The sequence below is a fragment of the Sceloporus undulatus genome, chromosome 6, assembly GCF_019175285.1.
Source record: "Sceloporus undulatus isolate JIND9_A2432 ecotype Alabama chromosome 6, SceUnd_v1.1, whole genome shotgun sequence".
Classification (NCBI taxonomy): Eukaryota; Metazoa; Chordata; class Lepidosauria; order Squamata; family Phrynosomatidae; genus Sceloporus; species Sceloporus undulatus.
The window spans coordinates 71,934,332-71,948,225 of NC_056527.1; the positions used below are offsets into that span (position 1 = coordinate 71,934,332).

At 39.9% G+C, this 13,894-nt stretch overlaps 1 protein-coding gene across 1 annotated transcript in view; it reads right to left on the reverse strand.

The window, feature by feature from the left end:
- Positions 1-13,894, reverse strand: part of SPATA48 (spermatogenesis associated 48) — an 83,717-nt gene that overhangs the window by 61,479 nt on the left and 8,344 nt on the right. The window contains exon 2 of the mRNA XM_042473591.1: positions 4,926-5,023. Within this exon, the coding sequence (XP_042329525.1) occupies positions 4,926-5,023 (98 nt within the window). The remainder of the gene's footprint in view (positions 1-4,925; positions 5,024-13,894) is intronic.

A 13,894-nucleotide genomic window follows, 5' to 3' on the forward strand; every position in this document is an offset into this window, starting at 1 on the left:
AGGCTTAGTTGATTGAACTCACTGCCAGAGATTGGTGAAAAGGCCAGGTCATCAGGGCCTTAATGTTGGTGTTTAGCAAAGGATTTTTTGAGGAGGAAGTCAACAATCCTGTTTCAGTAATTACTTAAGATTTCTCAGTATGGACACTGACGAAACTGCTGCAGTCACCTGCAACACTTGTGGGATGTTTGCCTTCTTGCCTACAGATGTTGAGAACTTCACATGCACCAAGTGCAAGTTGGTAGCACTCTTAGAGGAGAAAGTCCAGCAGCTGGAGTCCAGAGTAGCTACATTTCAGCATATTAGGGAGCAAGAGGATTTCCTGGACAGAATGGAGCAAACGGTCTTGGACGGGGACCACACAGCGGAAGTTGCTGGGGTGGAGGAGGTCACTTCACATACACAGTAGGTAGACAGCTGGAGGAATGTCACACAGAGAACTAGGCCAACAAGGGATTGTTCTGGGAGCTTGCAGTTAGAGAACCGATTAGAAGCGCTTTCCCTTATCAAGGAGGACGAGGAAGAGCAACATGGACAGACTTCAGGGACAGAGCAGGGGAGCCTGATTGCTCCACCAGAGGGAACAGTCGCTGCTATACCTTGGAGCAGGCGTGTGGTCGTAGTGAGGGACTCCTTGCTGAGGGGTACAGAAGCAGTGATTTGTAGGCCTGGCAAGATATCTCGAGAGGTGTGTTGTCTCCCCAGGGCAAAGATCCGTTATGTGACAGACAGGCTGACAGGACTGGTCAAGCCAACTGACCAATACCCCTTCCTTTTAGTCCATGTGGGAACCAATAATACTGCAAGACACAGCTTTCAGAACATCAGAAGGGATTACCAGGCTCTTGGTAGGAAGCTAAAAGAAATGGATGCACAAGTTGTCATCTTGTCTCTTCTACCAGTTGAAGGGCATAGTCCAGGAAGGGAGAGGAAAATAGCAGATGTAAACAACTGACTCCGCAGATAGTGCCGCCGAGAACAATTTGGATTCTTTGATCATGGGCTGTGGTTCCATGGTGGGGGGCCTTCTGGCATCTCACACCAGTTGGAAGAAATGTTTTTGCCAACAGTCTCAAGAATTTGATCAGGACAGCTTTAAACTGAGTTCCGTGGGGACGGGAAACAATATTATGGAAAGCAAAAGGGATGGAGAAAAGTAGTCAAACTGACATAGAGGAAACAAGACAAATAGTGCAAGAACCCAACAGTGGGAGGCAAAAAAGCTTGCACAGGCAGCAAGTAAAGAGGACCCATGGTCTGCAATGTCTCTACCTAATGCACAGAGCATGGGAAATAAGCAAGATGAACTCAAACTCCTAGTACAACAAAGCAAATATGATATCACAGGCATCCTTGAAACCTGGTGGGATGAGTCTCACAATTGGAATGTAGAAATAGAGGGGTATAACTTTTTTTAAAAGAAATAGGCCAAACAGGAAAGAAGGAATAACACTATATGTCAGAGATATTACACCAGTGAAGAGATTCAGGACATCAATACTAGAAGCCAGGTGGAGAGCATCTGGATAAAAATTAAAGGGGAGGGAAACAACAAGGATGTTATGGTGGGAGTCTACTACAGACCCCCAAGTCAGATGGAGTAAATTGATTATGCCTTTCTAGAACAGATGACTACACACTCAGAAAGAAGGGATGTAGTAGTGATGGGTGACTTCAACTATCCTGATATTTGCTAGAATTCAAGTCGGCCAAATCCTAAAGGTCTAGCAAATTCCTCACTTGCCTCAAAGACTATTTCATTTTCCAAAAGGTGGAAGAGGCAACAAGGGGGTCAGCTATTTTAAATCTGATCCTAACCAACAGGATTGACTTGGTTAATGGGGTGCAAGTGGTGGGATCATTAGGTGGAAGTGACCATGTTCTCCTGGAGTTTGTTATACAGTGAAAAGGAAAAGCCAGGCATAGTCAGACACGCATTCTAGACTTTAGGAGAAACACAAAAGACTCCTCAGAAGACATCCTAGTAAACCAGTCTGACAAAGAAGAACAAGACAAGGAAGAAGAAGGAAAATAATATTTCACAAAGGAAGGAGGAGAAATACCAGATACCAAAGATAAATCCATAGACAGTACTAAAATTTAAAAAAAGAAAAGAAAAAAGATCATGCATCTTACAATTTAAAGATTCTTTCTTGGAACATTAAGGGACAAACAAACAGGAAATATTTCATTTATTAAGAAAACAAAATAATAACATGTCTACAGGAGACACATATCACAACCAAAAACAAGAGACTCCTTTAAAAAAAGAAGTTGGGCATGAACTTTATCTCTGCAGCTAAACAGAAAAAGGAAGCTATTGTTGTTTACGTTGTAAAAAATGAAAATGAACAAACTATTCAATGATAACAAAGGTCACAATTTTTTTTATTTACTTAGATTATTTATACCCCACTCTTCAACCACAAAAGCTCTCAGAGTGGCTTACCAAATGGTTAATTAGACGGTTCCCTGTCCTCAGGCTTACGATCTAAAAAGACATGACAGAAAAGGAGGAGGGAATGGTAGTGGGGAAAGGGATCAGGTCCAGCAGTTCTTCTCTCCCTCTGAGGCCTGGACCAAGGCAGATGGACTGAAGGGAAGAGTCATATTCTTATTCTAGGCCAGCTCTGATGGAACTGACAGGCCTTTCCCTCCCTTTCAGCTGGATGATGCAAACTGCAGGAAAAGAGATTCCACCTCAACATTAGGAGGAACATCCTGACAGTAAGGGCTGTTCAACAGTGGAACACACTTCCTTGGAGAGTGGTGGACTCTCCTTCCTTCGAGGTTTTTAAACAGAAGCTGGATGATCAGATGGGGATGCTTTGTTGGAGATGCTTTGACTGAGAGTTCCTGCATGGCAGGGGGTTAGACTGGATGGCCCTTGTGGTCTCTTCCAACACTATGATTCTATGATTCTAGGATATTATATTATTTTATATTATCATACTATATTGGTACTGAGTTGTTACTACAAGAAAAAATATTGTTTGTTGTAATTTACACACCTCGGGGGGGTGGGGGGAATCCAGACAGACATGTCCTTTAATCTTCATTCCTTTAATTTTATTGGATCTAATCGCATCGTTTAATGGTGACTTTGAGGCAAAACAGATCAGCAGCTTCAACCTGCTTCAGGGCAGCATGGGGCATGGACTACAGGAGGGCATGGAAAGAAAGCCTTCAGATGACACATGCAATGTAGATGCTCCCAAGCTGGCATCATGTCACCCACCTGCCCAGATGGTGGGCAGCGTTGTAGCACTCTGGCAGCATGGCGTTTGGCTGCTGCATGCTGCCGAAGTGCCAAAGAGGCACAGCTGCAGCAGAAAAGACACCCTTTTTCCAACCCAAATATCAATGCCAGTTTTTTGTTGTTCACATTCTATTATTCGCAGCTATTTAGTATAGCCCTAATGTTGTTCCCCTCTCTATTGACGCTCCCTTGTCGTGGGGGAGAAGCTTGTGTACCCTAATGAAATTGTGAGCTATGCTGGCGGTGGTATAATAGCCTCCCATGCCAGACAGGTCACAACTGAAGGGTCTGACCAAGAGCACCAAAGGGCAGGATGGGCTCTCTAGCCTTATGGCAACCATTCTAGGAGAAGGAAAACTCTAATCCCAAACCCAGGCAGATGGTGCTCATCTAACCCTGTAAGGTCAACCATCTAAGAGAAGGAAGCTCTAATCAAACCTACGACCCAAGGACCTCGCTGCCACCATCCATGCTTGTCAAGGCTTCAGCAGACGAACCTCTGGTTTAAAGGGTGAGGCCAGTTCTGTGCATGCTGCGCTCCACCAGAAAAATCCATTGCACAGGCTTGAAGGATACATACAATTTACGAAAAAACCCTGTAGCGATAGGTGAGGGATGAAACGGCAGGTGTAAAGATGCACTGGAAGCCACAGACCCAACCCTGCATGCAAGCAGTTCAGGACTTTGGTTGCTTGAGACTGACCCGGGAGATGACAGATTAGTTCCTGCCATTGCAGAAGAACTTCTCCCTGAAAGCGAATGTGGCTTTAGAGCTAATAGGAGCACTACAGATATGGTATTTGCCCTTAGACAACTGCAAGAGAAATGTCGAGAGCAGAACAAAGGACTCTATGTAACATTTGTCGACCTCACCAAAGCCTTCGACACTATGAGTAGAAAAGGTCTGTGGCAGATCCTGGAACAACTAGGATCCCCCCCCACCAAATACCTCAATTTGATTATCCTGCTACTTGAAGGCCAGCAAGGTCAAGTCAGATATGGCAACGCTCTCTCGGAGCCCTTTCTTATAACTAATGGTGGGAAACAAGGTTGTGTTCTCGCTCCAACTCTATTTACAATCTTCTTCAGCATGATGCTCCAAAGGGCCACGGCAGATTTCAAAGAAGAAGAAGGTATTTATATATGCTACCGTACTGATGGTAGCCTGTTTAACTTAAGCCGTCTGAGGGCTCGCACTAAGACTCTGAACTATCTAGTCCGTGAGCTGCTTTTTGCTGATGATGCTGCCCTCGTTGCCCATATGGAAGCAGTTCTGCAGCACCTAACATCTTGTTTTGCTACAGCTGCAGAGCTCTTTTGGCTGAAAGTCAGTCTGAAGAAAACGGAAGTTCTCTACCAGCTGGCACCTCAGGAAGAACACTACCATCCCCACGTCACTGTTGACAAATCTGTGCTTAAGTCCATTCAGCAGTTCACCTACCTGGGAAGCATCATCTCCTCAAACACCAAGATTGATAAAGAGATCAATCACACATTAGCAAAGGCATAAATGTTTTTCCCCTCTCCTCCCTGGAAAAGGAGAAAGAGGGAGACACGTGTGCCTTGCAAAAAGCAACCAGGGTTCTTTCCCTGCTCCCTGGGGTCAACTTGTACATGAGTATATATGGTATACAATTATCAGAATTATATCAGTAAACAAAACTACCTTAATCTCTGGGTCCAGATGAAATGCAAATAGATGAGATGAGAAATATTCTGTCTTTCTTGGTGGACCAGGTATCACTTTTACTGGACTTGTTCTTCCTGGGGAATAAAGTGAATGTTTTGTGATATATATATTTACAGCACTCAGATGTTATGTTAACTTTACTTTATATAACTTTATAATGTATAAACTAAGGAATTTTATAATATTTTTATAATGTATAAAGTTTATAATGTATAAACTAAGGAATTTTATAATAATTATCTTTGGTAGCAGTGGGTATTTCTCATACAGCTCCTTCTTCTGAAATATTTGCTGTCTCTCATCCAAGTACTAACCAGAATGAACCTGCTTAGATTCCAAGAACAGACAAGGTCTGTTCTAGAGAGTATTAGTGTTGCGATTTCTGGGCAGCCATTTTAAGTTGGTGAGTGTTTGAATTTTTAAAAACTCTTGGGAGTGTGTGTTTGTTGCTGAAGGGGTGGAGCTTCTGTGAGTCACATCTGTGAGTCAGTAGGGGAGGAGCTAGAAGACTAGCTCTATATAACTCCTCCAAGAGGCTTTCCAGACCATTCAGTTTCTGCTAGGGAAGAGAAGGAGAGCAGTTTCTGGGCAACCATTTTAAGTGGGTGAGTGTTTGAATTTTTCCCAATCAAGAGAAAGTACAGCACAGGCAGGAGGGGAGCTGTCAACTTTGTTTTAGAAGTTTTCCTTTAAATCTTTTCCTTTTTTTAAAAAAAAAAGTACTTTTGAGGGTGGTTTTTTCCCCCTTAGAGGAAGTGAGTCAGAAACTTGCTTTCAGAATGAGCTAGCACCCAGGAGATCTCTAAAGGTTAGATCCCCAGTAGATTGAGCTCACTGACAGAGATTGGTGAAAGGGCCAGGCCATCAGGGACCTTTAATGTTGCTGTTTATGGGGGGGATATTTAATTTAATTTTTTATTTTTTGAGGAGGAAGGCCACAGTCCTGTTTCACTGCCTCCTTAAGACTTCTCAATATGGAAGCAGTATGGGAGTTTCTCAAATGGGAGATACTGAAGTTTCAAACAGTTCTAATTTCTGATGGGTGTGGTGTGGTGTAAGCAGCGTTTCGAAGGAGCTCTGGAGAAATGCCGCTCTTGGTTGTGGTAAAAAACATCAACCCCCCCTGAAACAACTATGGAGTGAGTGAATATTAACCTTCTTGGCTTAGAGTATTTGGTGGGACCCGCAGAGGCTTCCAGACCTGGGTGTATATCCAGCTGTAGGTGGTTTAGAGGTGTGGTGACACTCGGAGAAAGTTTGGAAACCAAAGGGGAAACCCCAGCAATGCAGAAGCAGCAAAGGTGGTTAATCTGCAAATGCCAAATGCCCCTGTTTTTAAGATTTCCAGATAAGAAGCTGTATAATTAAGAGTAAAGTCAAACCTAAACCGAAGAGGACAGTTTGCTTACCTATAACTGTAATTCTTCGAGTGGTCATCTGCAAATCCACACAAATGGGTTATTCTGCACCTGCACAGCATTTCCAGATCCTACTGGAATCACTAGGGAAGACTTTTTGGCAGTAGCTCTGCCCACCCTCTATATAGACAGGAGGTCTTCCCACCCTTTCTGAGTTCCAAAAAAGGTCCACTGTAAGAGCAGACAAGGAAGAGAGAAGGACACGACAGAGGAGAGGATGGGCGGGAGTTGTGTGGATTCACAGATGACCACTCAAAGAACTACAGTTACAGGTAAGCAACCTGTCCTCCTTCTTTGTGGTCTCTGCGAAGCACACAAATGGGTTAGACTGGCAAGCTTCTCCCATTGTGGAGGAGGGAGTGTCCTGGCAATAAACAATTATTACATCAGAAACAGTGTGAGTGCCATGTTTGACAGGTGCCAACTAACCTTAATGCATTCCAGAAAAAAGAACAGCTCTGCCAAAGGCTGCTTCACGTTGGTGTCTGGTATCAAGTCTGTAGTGCTTGATAAAGGTCAGAGGTTGTGACCATACCACAGCCTTGCAAATATCCTCCAAGAGAATTCCAAGGAGAAGGAACAACATAGAGGAAAGAGTTTAAGGTAGTAGTAAAAGATTACTGATTTAAAAGTTTACTATCTTGGAATGTAAAAGGACTTAATGACAAGAAGAAAATAAAAAACATTTTTCATAAAATAAATCAATTGACATATGATATTATTATTTTACAGGAAAAACATAAGAAATAAAGACAAAAGATTAAGGAATTCTAAGCTTGGGGTAGAGTATGTATCAGCATTTAAGCAAAAAGAGAGAGGAATTGTTATTTATGTTACAAAAAATTAGTACTAGCGAATTGTTTAATGATCTGAGTAGGGATAGAATTAAAGGTACAAGGAAAAGAAATAGTATTAGTAGCAGTATATGCTACACAAGAGAGGAAAGCTAAATTTTATTTTTAAAAAAACCTTAGTGAAATATTACAGGAATATAATGGAAAAGATTTTTTATGTGGAGATTTCAATGGAGTGCTAGACCTATATTTAGACAGATTAGCAAGTAAAAGAGTAAAGGCAAGGTAAGCTGCCAAAAACCTTTTTTGATTTGACTGATTCATTAAACCTGGTAGATATATGGAGACCTAAGAAAGAGAAGATAAGAGAATTCACTTTCTTCTCAGAAAGACATAGATCATTTGTGAGAATTGATTTTTTTTAATTTCACAAATGCTATGTGCTAAAGTAAAAAAAGCTGATATATTGGCAAGAACACACTCAGATCACAACCCGATAAGTTTACTTTTGAGAATCATGGAAAATGATTATAGCTGGAAACTACAGGAGTACTTGTTGCGAAATGAAAACATCATTAGCGAAGCAAAACAAATATTAAAAAATTATTTTCTAGAAAATATGAACAAAGGTGTTGATTTAGAAATAGTCTGGGATGTGGCTAAATCTGTAATACTTTTTTTATACAAAAACACAAAGAGATACAAAAGAAAAAGAAGGTAAAGACAAACTTAATAACAAATGAAATAAAAAAGAAAGAAAATGAACTGATGAATAGTAAAGATAAAGGTGCGTTACAGACGTACCGAAGGGGTGTACTAGGGTTAGGAAGGAGCGTGGTAGGGTTGAGAAGGGGCGTCCCTTCTGGACGCCCCTCAACCCTATTACGGACCGAGTCCATAACAAATGGCGGCGCCCGTCCACATGGGGGGCCGCCATTTTGACGTCGCGGACGATTTGTGTCCACACGTTGTGCAGCGGAAGTGACACCGCGAGTGCGCAACTAGCGCCTCATGGCGCCACTTCCAGGCCACAGAAAGAAGCGCCATTTCGCCACTTCTTTTCAGCTGCGTCCAGGAACTGTGCGGTTTGACCACTGCAGTTCCCGGACGCAGCAACTGCCAGTGGCGCGATAACACCCGTTTTGGGTGGTCTGTAACACACTAAAGATAAAATAATACAGAAGATCAGAATACTACAAAGACAATATTCAATAGAAAACACAAGAAATAATAAAAATAATGGAAAAGGTAACGGCTAAACAGTTTCAAAGAGCAAATAAAATAGGAAAATGGCTGTCTTGGAGGTTAAGAAAGGAAAGAGATAAAAATATTATCATAAAAATCAAAGATTTTTTTTCAGAACAGAAAAAGATTAAAGAAATCTTCTATCATTTTAGTAAAAGCTATAAGGCAAAAGAACTAAAAAATGAAGACATAGAAGATTATCTACAACAGTGTAAAATGCCAATAATAGAAAAAGAAGTAAGACAAAAACTAGACCAACTGATTTCAAAAGAAGAATTATGGGAAGCAATAAAAAATGGCAAAAGTCCATGCCCTGATGGATTTATTGCAAAATTTTATTAAATTTTTAAAGAGGAAATAAATGATAATAATAATAATAATAATAATAATAATAATAATAATAATAATAATAATCTGGGCGGCTTACAACAGAGGGGATAATAGACGGTTCCCTGCTCTCAGGCTTACAATCTAAAAAGACACAACACAAAAGGAGAAAGGAATGGTGAGGGGGAATGACGGGATCAGGTCCAGCATTCTTCTCTCCCTCCGAGGCCTGGACTGAGGGGGGCTCTTCTTCTTCAGGCTAGCCCTGTTGGACCTGGGCCTGCCTGGTCAACTACCTCATAGACCGGAAGATGACAGTTATGGAGGGAGGAGTCTCTTCTTCCAGGCTAGCCCTGATGAAGCTGGGCCTGCCTGGTCAACTCCCTCATAGGCCGGAAGATGACAGTTAAGGAGGGAGGAGTCTCTTCTTCCAGGCTAGCCCTGATGGAGCTGGGCCTGCCTGGTCAACTCCCTCATAGGCCGGAATTAATAATATTGTTAATAATATTAGAGAGAAAAGAATGCCCCCAATGTGGGAAGAAGCTAACATAACTTTGATATTAAAGGAGGGGGATAATAAAGAAGATCCAAATAATTACAGACCAATTTCCCTATTGAATGAAGATTATAAATTGTTCGCAAGTATATTATCAAATAGATTAAAAACAATACTCACAAACAGAATTTCAGAAGAACAATGTGGATTTGTCCCAAACAGGCAGTTGAAAGAAAACATAAGACAAATAGTTAATACAATTGAATTCTTTGAGGTCCATAATGGAAAAAAAATTGCTTTAATCTTGTTAGACTTAGAAAAAGCCTTTGATAACTTAGGCTGGACCTTTATGAAAACTATATTACAACAAATAGGAATTGGAGTAGAATTTTTGAAATTGATAAATTCAATATATGAAAAACAAACAGCTAAAATAATAGTTAATGGAAGCAGAACAAAATGAATAGAAATAAAGAAGGGGACAAGACAGACGGGTGTCCCTTGTCACCAATGTTATTTGTGATGACTTTGGATATTTCTTTAAGGAAAATAAAAGAGACAACAGAAGTAAGAGGAATTAAGATCAAAGGGGGCCAATATAAAGCGAGGGCATTTGCAGATATTGCAATAACCCTTTGAATAGCATTCCCAAATTGATGAAAGATTTAAAAGATTTTGAAAAGATAACTGGATTGAAAGTAAATGTAGAAAAAAACAAATGTAATTATTACAAATATGACACAAAAGAAAGAAATGGAGATTAAAGACATGATGGGGTTTAATGTAACAAAAAAAGCAAAATATTTAGGTATAGTAATAACAAATAAAAATTCTGACTTAATTCAAAATAATTATGAGAAAAAATTGGATGAAATAAAAAAAGATATGAGGAAATGGAAGGATTTAAGGTTATCTTTATTGGGTCGGATTTCAGTAATTAAAATGAATATAATCCCAAAACGACTTTTGTTCTAAGCAATCCATTAGAAATGACAAGATTTGTAAGGACTGGCAAAAACAACTTTCTTGAATACATATGGGCTGGGGGGGAAAACAAGAATTAAACAGAGGTACATGCAAGATGCAGTTGAAAGAGGAGGGTTTGTAGTACCGAATATAAGATTATATTCTGAAGCAAGTGTAATGGTATGGTTAACTGACTGGATGGAATTGAAGGAAAAGAAATTACTGAAGTTAGAAGGACATGAGTTAAGATTTGGTTTTCATGCGTATCTGTATTATGGAAAAGTGAAAGTAAATCAAGATTTTAAAAATCATATTAGAGTGACATTGTAGAGAATCTGGGAAAAATATAAGATGGATTTGTCTTCAAACACTTTTGTGGTTATCCCCACACGAAGCCTTGTTCAACACTGACCCTCAAAAGAAAGAGAAATGGTTAATATATGAAGAAATATTAAGGAAAGGGAAAAATTATTATGAAATCTTTAGAACAAATCAGAATTGAGGGTTATAAGTGTGAATGGTTTCTTTACTATCAAACAGAATCAAGATTTAAAAAGGATAAAAAGACACTGGGTATTGCAAAGAGTATGACAGAATCAGAGGAAATTATGTTAAAGGAGAAACCTGCCGTCTTTATCGAGACTCTCTAAAAAAACTATTAGAATTCTCTTTAAAAGAGGATATAATAAAAGAAAATATGATAAAATGGGCAAGGGATCGTGCAAACCCTTGGACTTAGCTCAATGGGAAACATCATAGGAAAAGAGATTAAAATATACAGTAAACCAAGATATAAAAGAATATTATAAGATCATATATAGATGGCATCTTTCTCCTGATAAACTGTGTAAGATGTATGATAAAGGACAAAATTTATGTTGGAAATGTAAGAAGGTAAAGGGAACTTTTTTTCATTTATGGTGGGAATGCAGTGAAGCCAAAAAATGGATTATAATATGTAATGGTATTAAAGAAATACTAGATATAGATTTAAAATTTATCCCAAAAACATTATTATTGAATATGATAGAAGAAAAAGAAGAAAAAACATGTGGTAAAATGATTTTTTACATGTTAACAGCGACCAAACTGATTTACGCTAGATATTGGAAAATAAAGAAGGAAATTCAAGTGGGACAATGGATAATCAAACTGTTAGAAATGATGGAAGTTGATATAATTTCAAAAAGATTATCAAAAAATGTAAAAGATAGCCTAGAACCAGATGTTAAGGTAAATACTGACACTAAGAACTGGGGAAAACTTTATGAATTTATTGAAAGAAAATGGCTAAACATACAAAATAAAATGTAAAAGATGTTAAAATAAGAAAGTTGCAATTGGGGAAAAGAAAAGAAATAATAGCAGTAAATAATTAAATAAATTAAAGCTTGAAAGGGGAAAAATGGGGACAACAAATTAAGAAATATTACCAATTTTTTATTTTATTTTAATACGATAAGCAAAAGAAATGAACTAATGAAACGGTAAAGGTTTTGACTGTAGGAAGTCGTGTCTGTTATATGTTGGAAAATTGAAATATGAATGTATGAATTTGTAAGAGTGCTAGATTTACATATGTCAACCGTCTAATTAAAAAGATTGTATGTACAGCGCTGTGTACATTTACAGCACTTTATAAACAAATTATTATTATTATTATTATTATTATTGTTATTATTGTTATTATTATTATTATTTAAAATTACCAGCTTGGTAGATGAAGGGAATGCTGTGGATATAATGTATCTTGATTTCAGTAAGCCTGTGACAAACAAGCTAGTGAAATGTGGGCTAGACAAAGTAACTGTTACATGGATTTGCAATGGGTTGACTGGCCAAACCCAAAGGGTGCTCAACAATGGCTCCTTTTCATCCTGGAGAGAAGTGACCAGTCGAGTGCCACAGGGTTCTTTCCTGGGCCCATCTGCAAATAGCATGTCCCTATTATTTCATCTAAGTCATTGATAGAGATGTTGAATAACACTGGGTCAGTAGCACCCTGTTGCACCCCACTGGTCACTTCTTTTCAGGATGAAGAAGAGCCATTGCTGAGTACCCTTTGGGTTCAGTCCATTAACCAATTGCAAATCTATTTAACAGTTGCATTGTATAGCCTACATTTTACTAACTTGTTTGCAAGAATGTCATGGGGGGCCTTGTCAAAGACCTTAAAGATATGCAATATTCACAGCATTCACTTCATCTACCAAATTGGTATTTTATCGAGAGAGAGAGAGAGAGAGAGAGAGAGAGAGGGAGATCAGATTAGTCTGGCATGACTTGTTTTTCAGAAACCCATGTTGACATTTTGTGATCATGGCATTTCCTATTAAATGTTCACAGACTCTCTGTTTAATGATCTGGTCTATAATCTTTCATTTGCAAACTCCCAGAACAATCCCTACTTCCCTAGTGTGACATTCCTCCCACTGTTTACCTATTGTGTGTGTGAAGTGACTTCCTCCCCAGAAACTTCCTCCACGTGTTCCCCAACCAGGAGAGTCCATTCTGTTCTGTCCAGGAAAATTTCTTGCTGCTTAATATGCAGAAGTCTAAATGCCGGGCCTCCAGCTGCTGGGCCTTCTCTTCCAACAGGGCTACCAACTTGCACTTTGTGCAGGTGAAGTTCCCCACATCCCTAGGCAAAAAAACAAACATCCCACAAGTGTTGCAGGTGACTGCAGCAGCTCCCTCAGAGGTCTTAATGAGGAACTGAAATAGGACTGTGAACTTCCCCCTCAAAAACTGACTATTAAACATCCAGGAAAAAGACTGCTATTGGCCTGGCTTCTTCCACGAACTCTGCCACTGAGCTCAAGAGACTGGGTCTATTGCTATATAGAGGGGCCCTGGCTGCTAGCTCCTTCCTGAGGCAAGTCTCTGACTCCCTTGCTCTGAGCACAACCCCTTCACAAGCCCCTTAAAGAAATAAAAACAGTTAAAAGTAAAGGCGAAGGCCTGAAACAAAGCACCCTCTTTGCTTCCCTTTAGTGAGAAAATTCACATGCCGTCTGGCAGGAGTTATAAAGGATAGGCTGCTAGCCCATCCTCAGCGACTCACAGAACCCACACCTCCTCAGGAAAATACACTTATCAAGGTTTGGGGGGGGACTCACCTAATCAAAATGGCTGTCAAGACACACACACACCCTCTCTTCTCCTTGGAAAGGATTGAGCCTCTAGGAGTTATAAAGGCTAGTCCCTCTCCAGTGACTCACAGAAGCCCCACCTCCTCAGGAAAACACCCTCACCACTTCACCAAGGTTTTTTTGGGGGAAAACCTCACCCACTCAAAATGGTTGCCAAGACGTCTATCTCCCGCTTCTCCCGGGCAAGGACTGCATATTAGGTGATGCATTCCAGGGTGTGTACAATTTACAGTCAAGTAAATGGTGTGGGCAAATCACACTGTTTCAGCCTCAGAGGATAGTAATTGCAAACCCTCTTTGAAGAAACTTTCCAAGAAAACCCCATAAGGTCACCATGAGGTTGCTATAAGTCAGAAATGACATGAAGACACACAAGAACAACAAAAGGTCTGCAATTCTTTCACAGGTAATATATGGGATTGGGTGGGGAGTAATGCCAGATCCCACTTCATGTCCCTGTGAGACTCTGGAAATACTCTGGCCAAAGATCCACAACAAACTTCAGTTGAAACAGAAAATTTATTGATAGAACTGGAACAAAGTATTC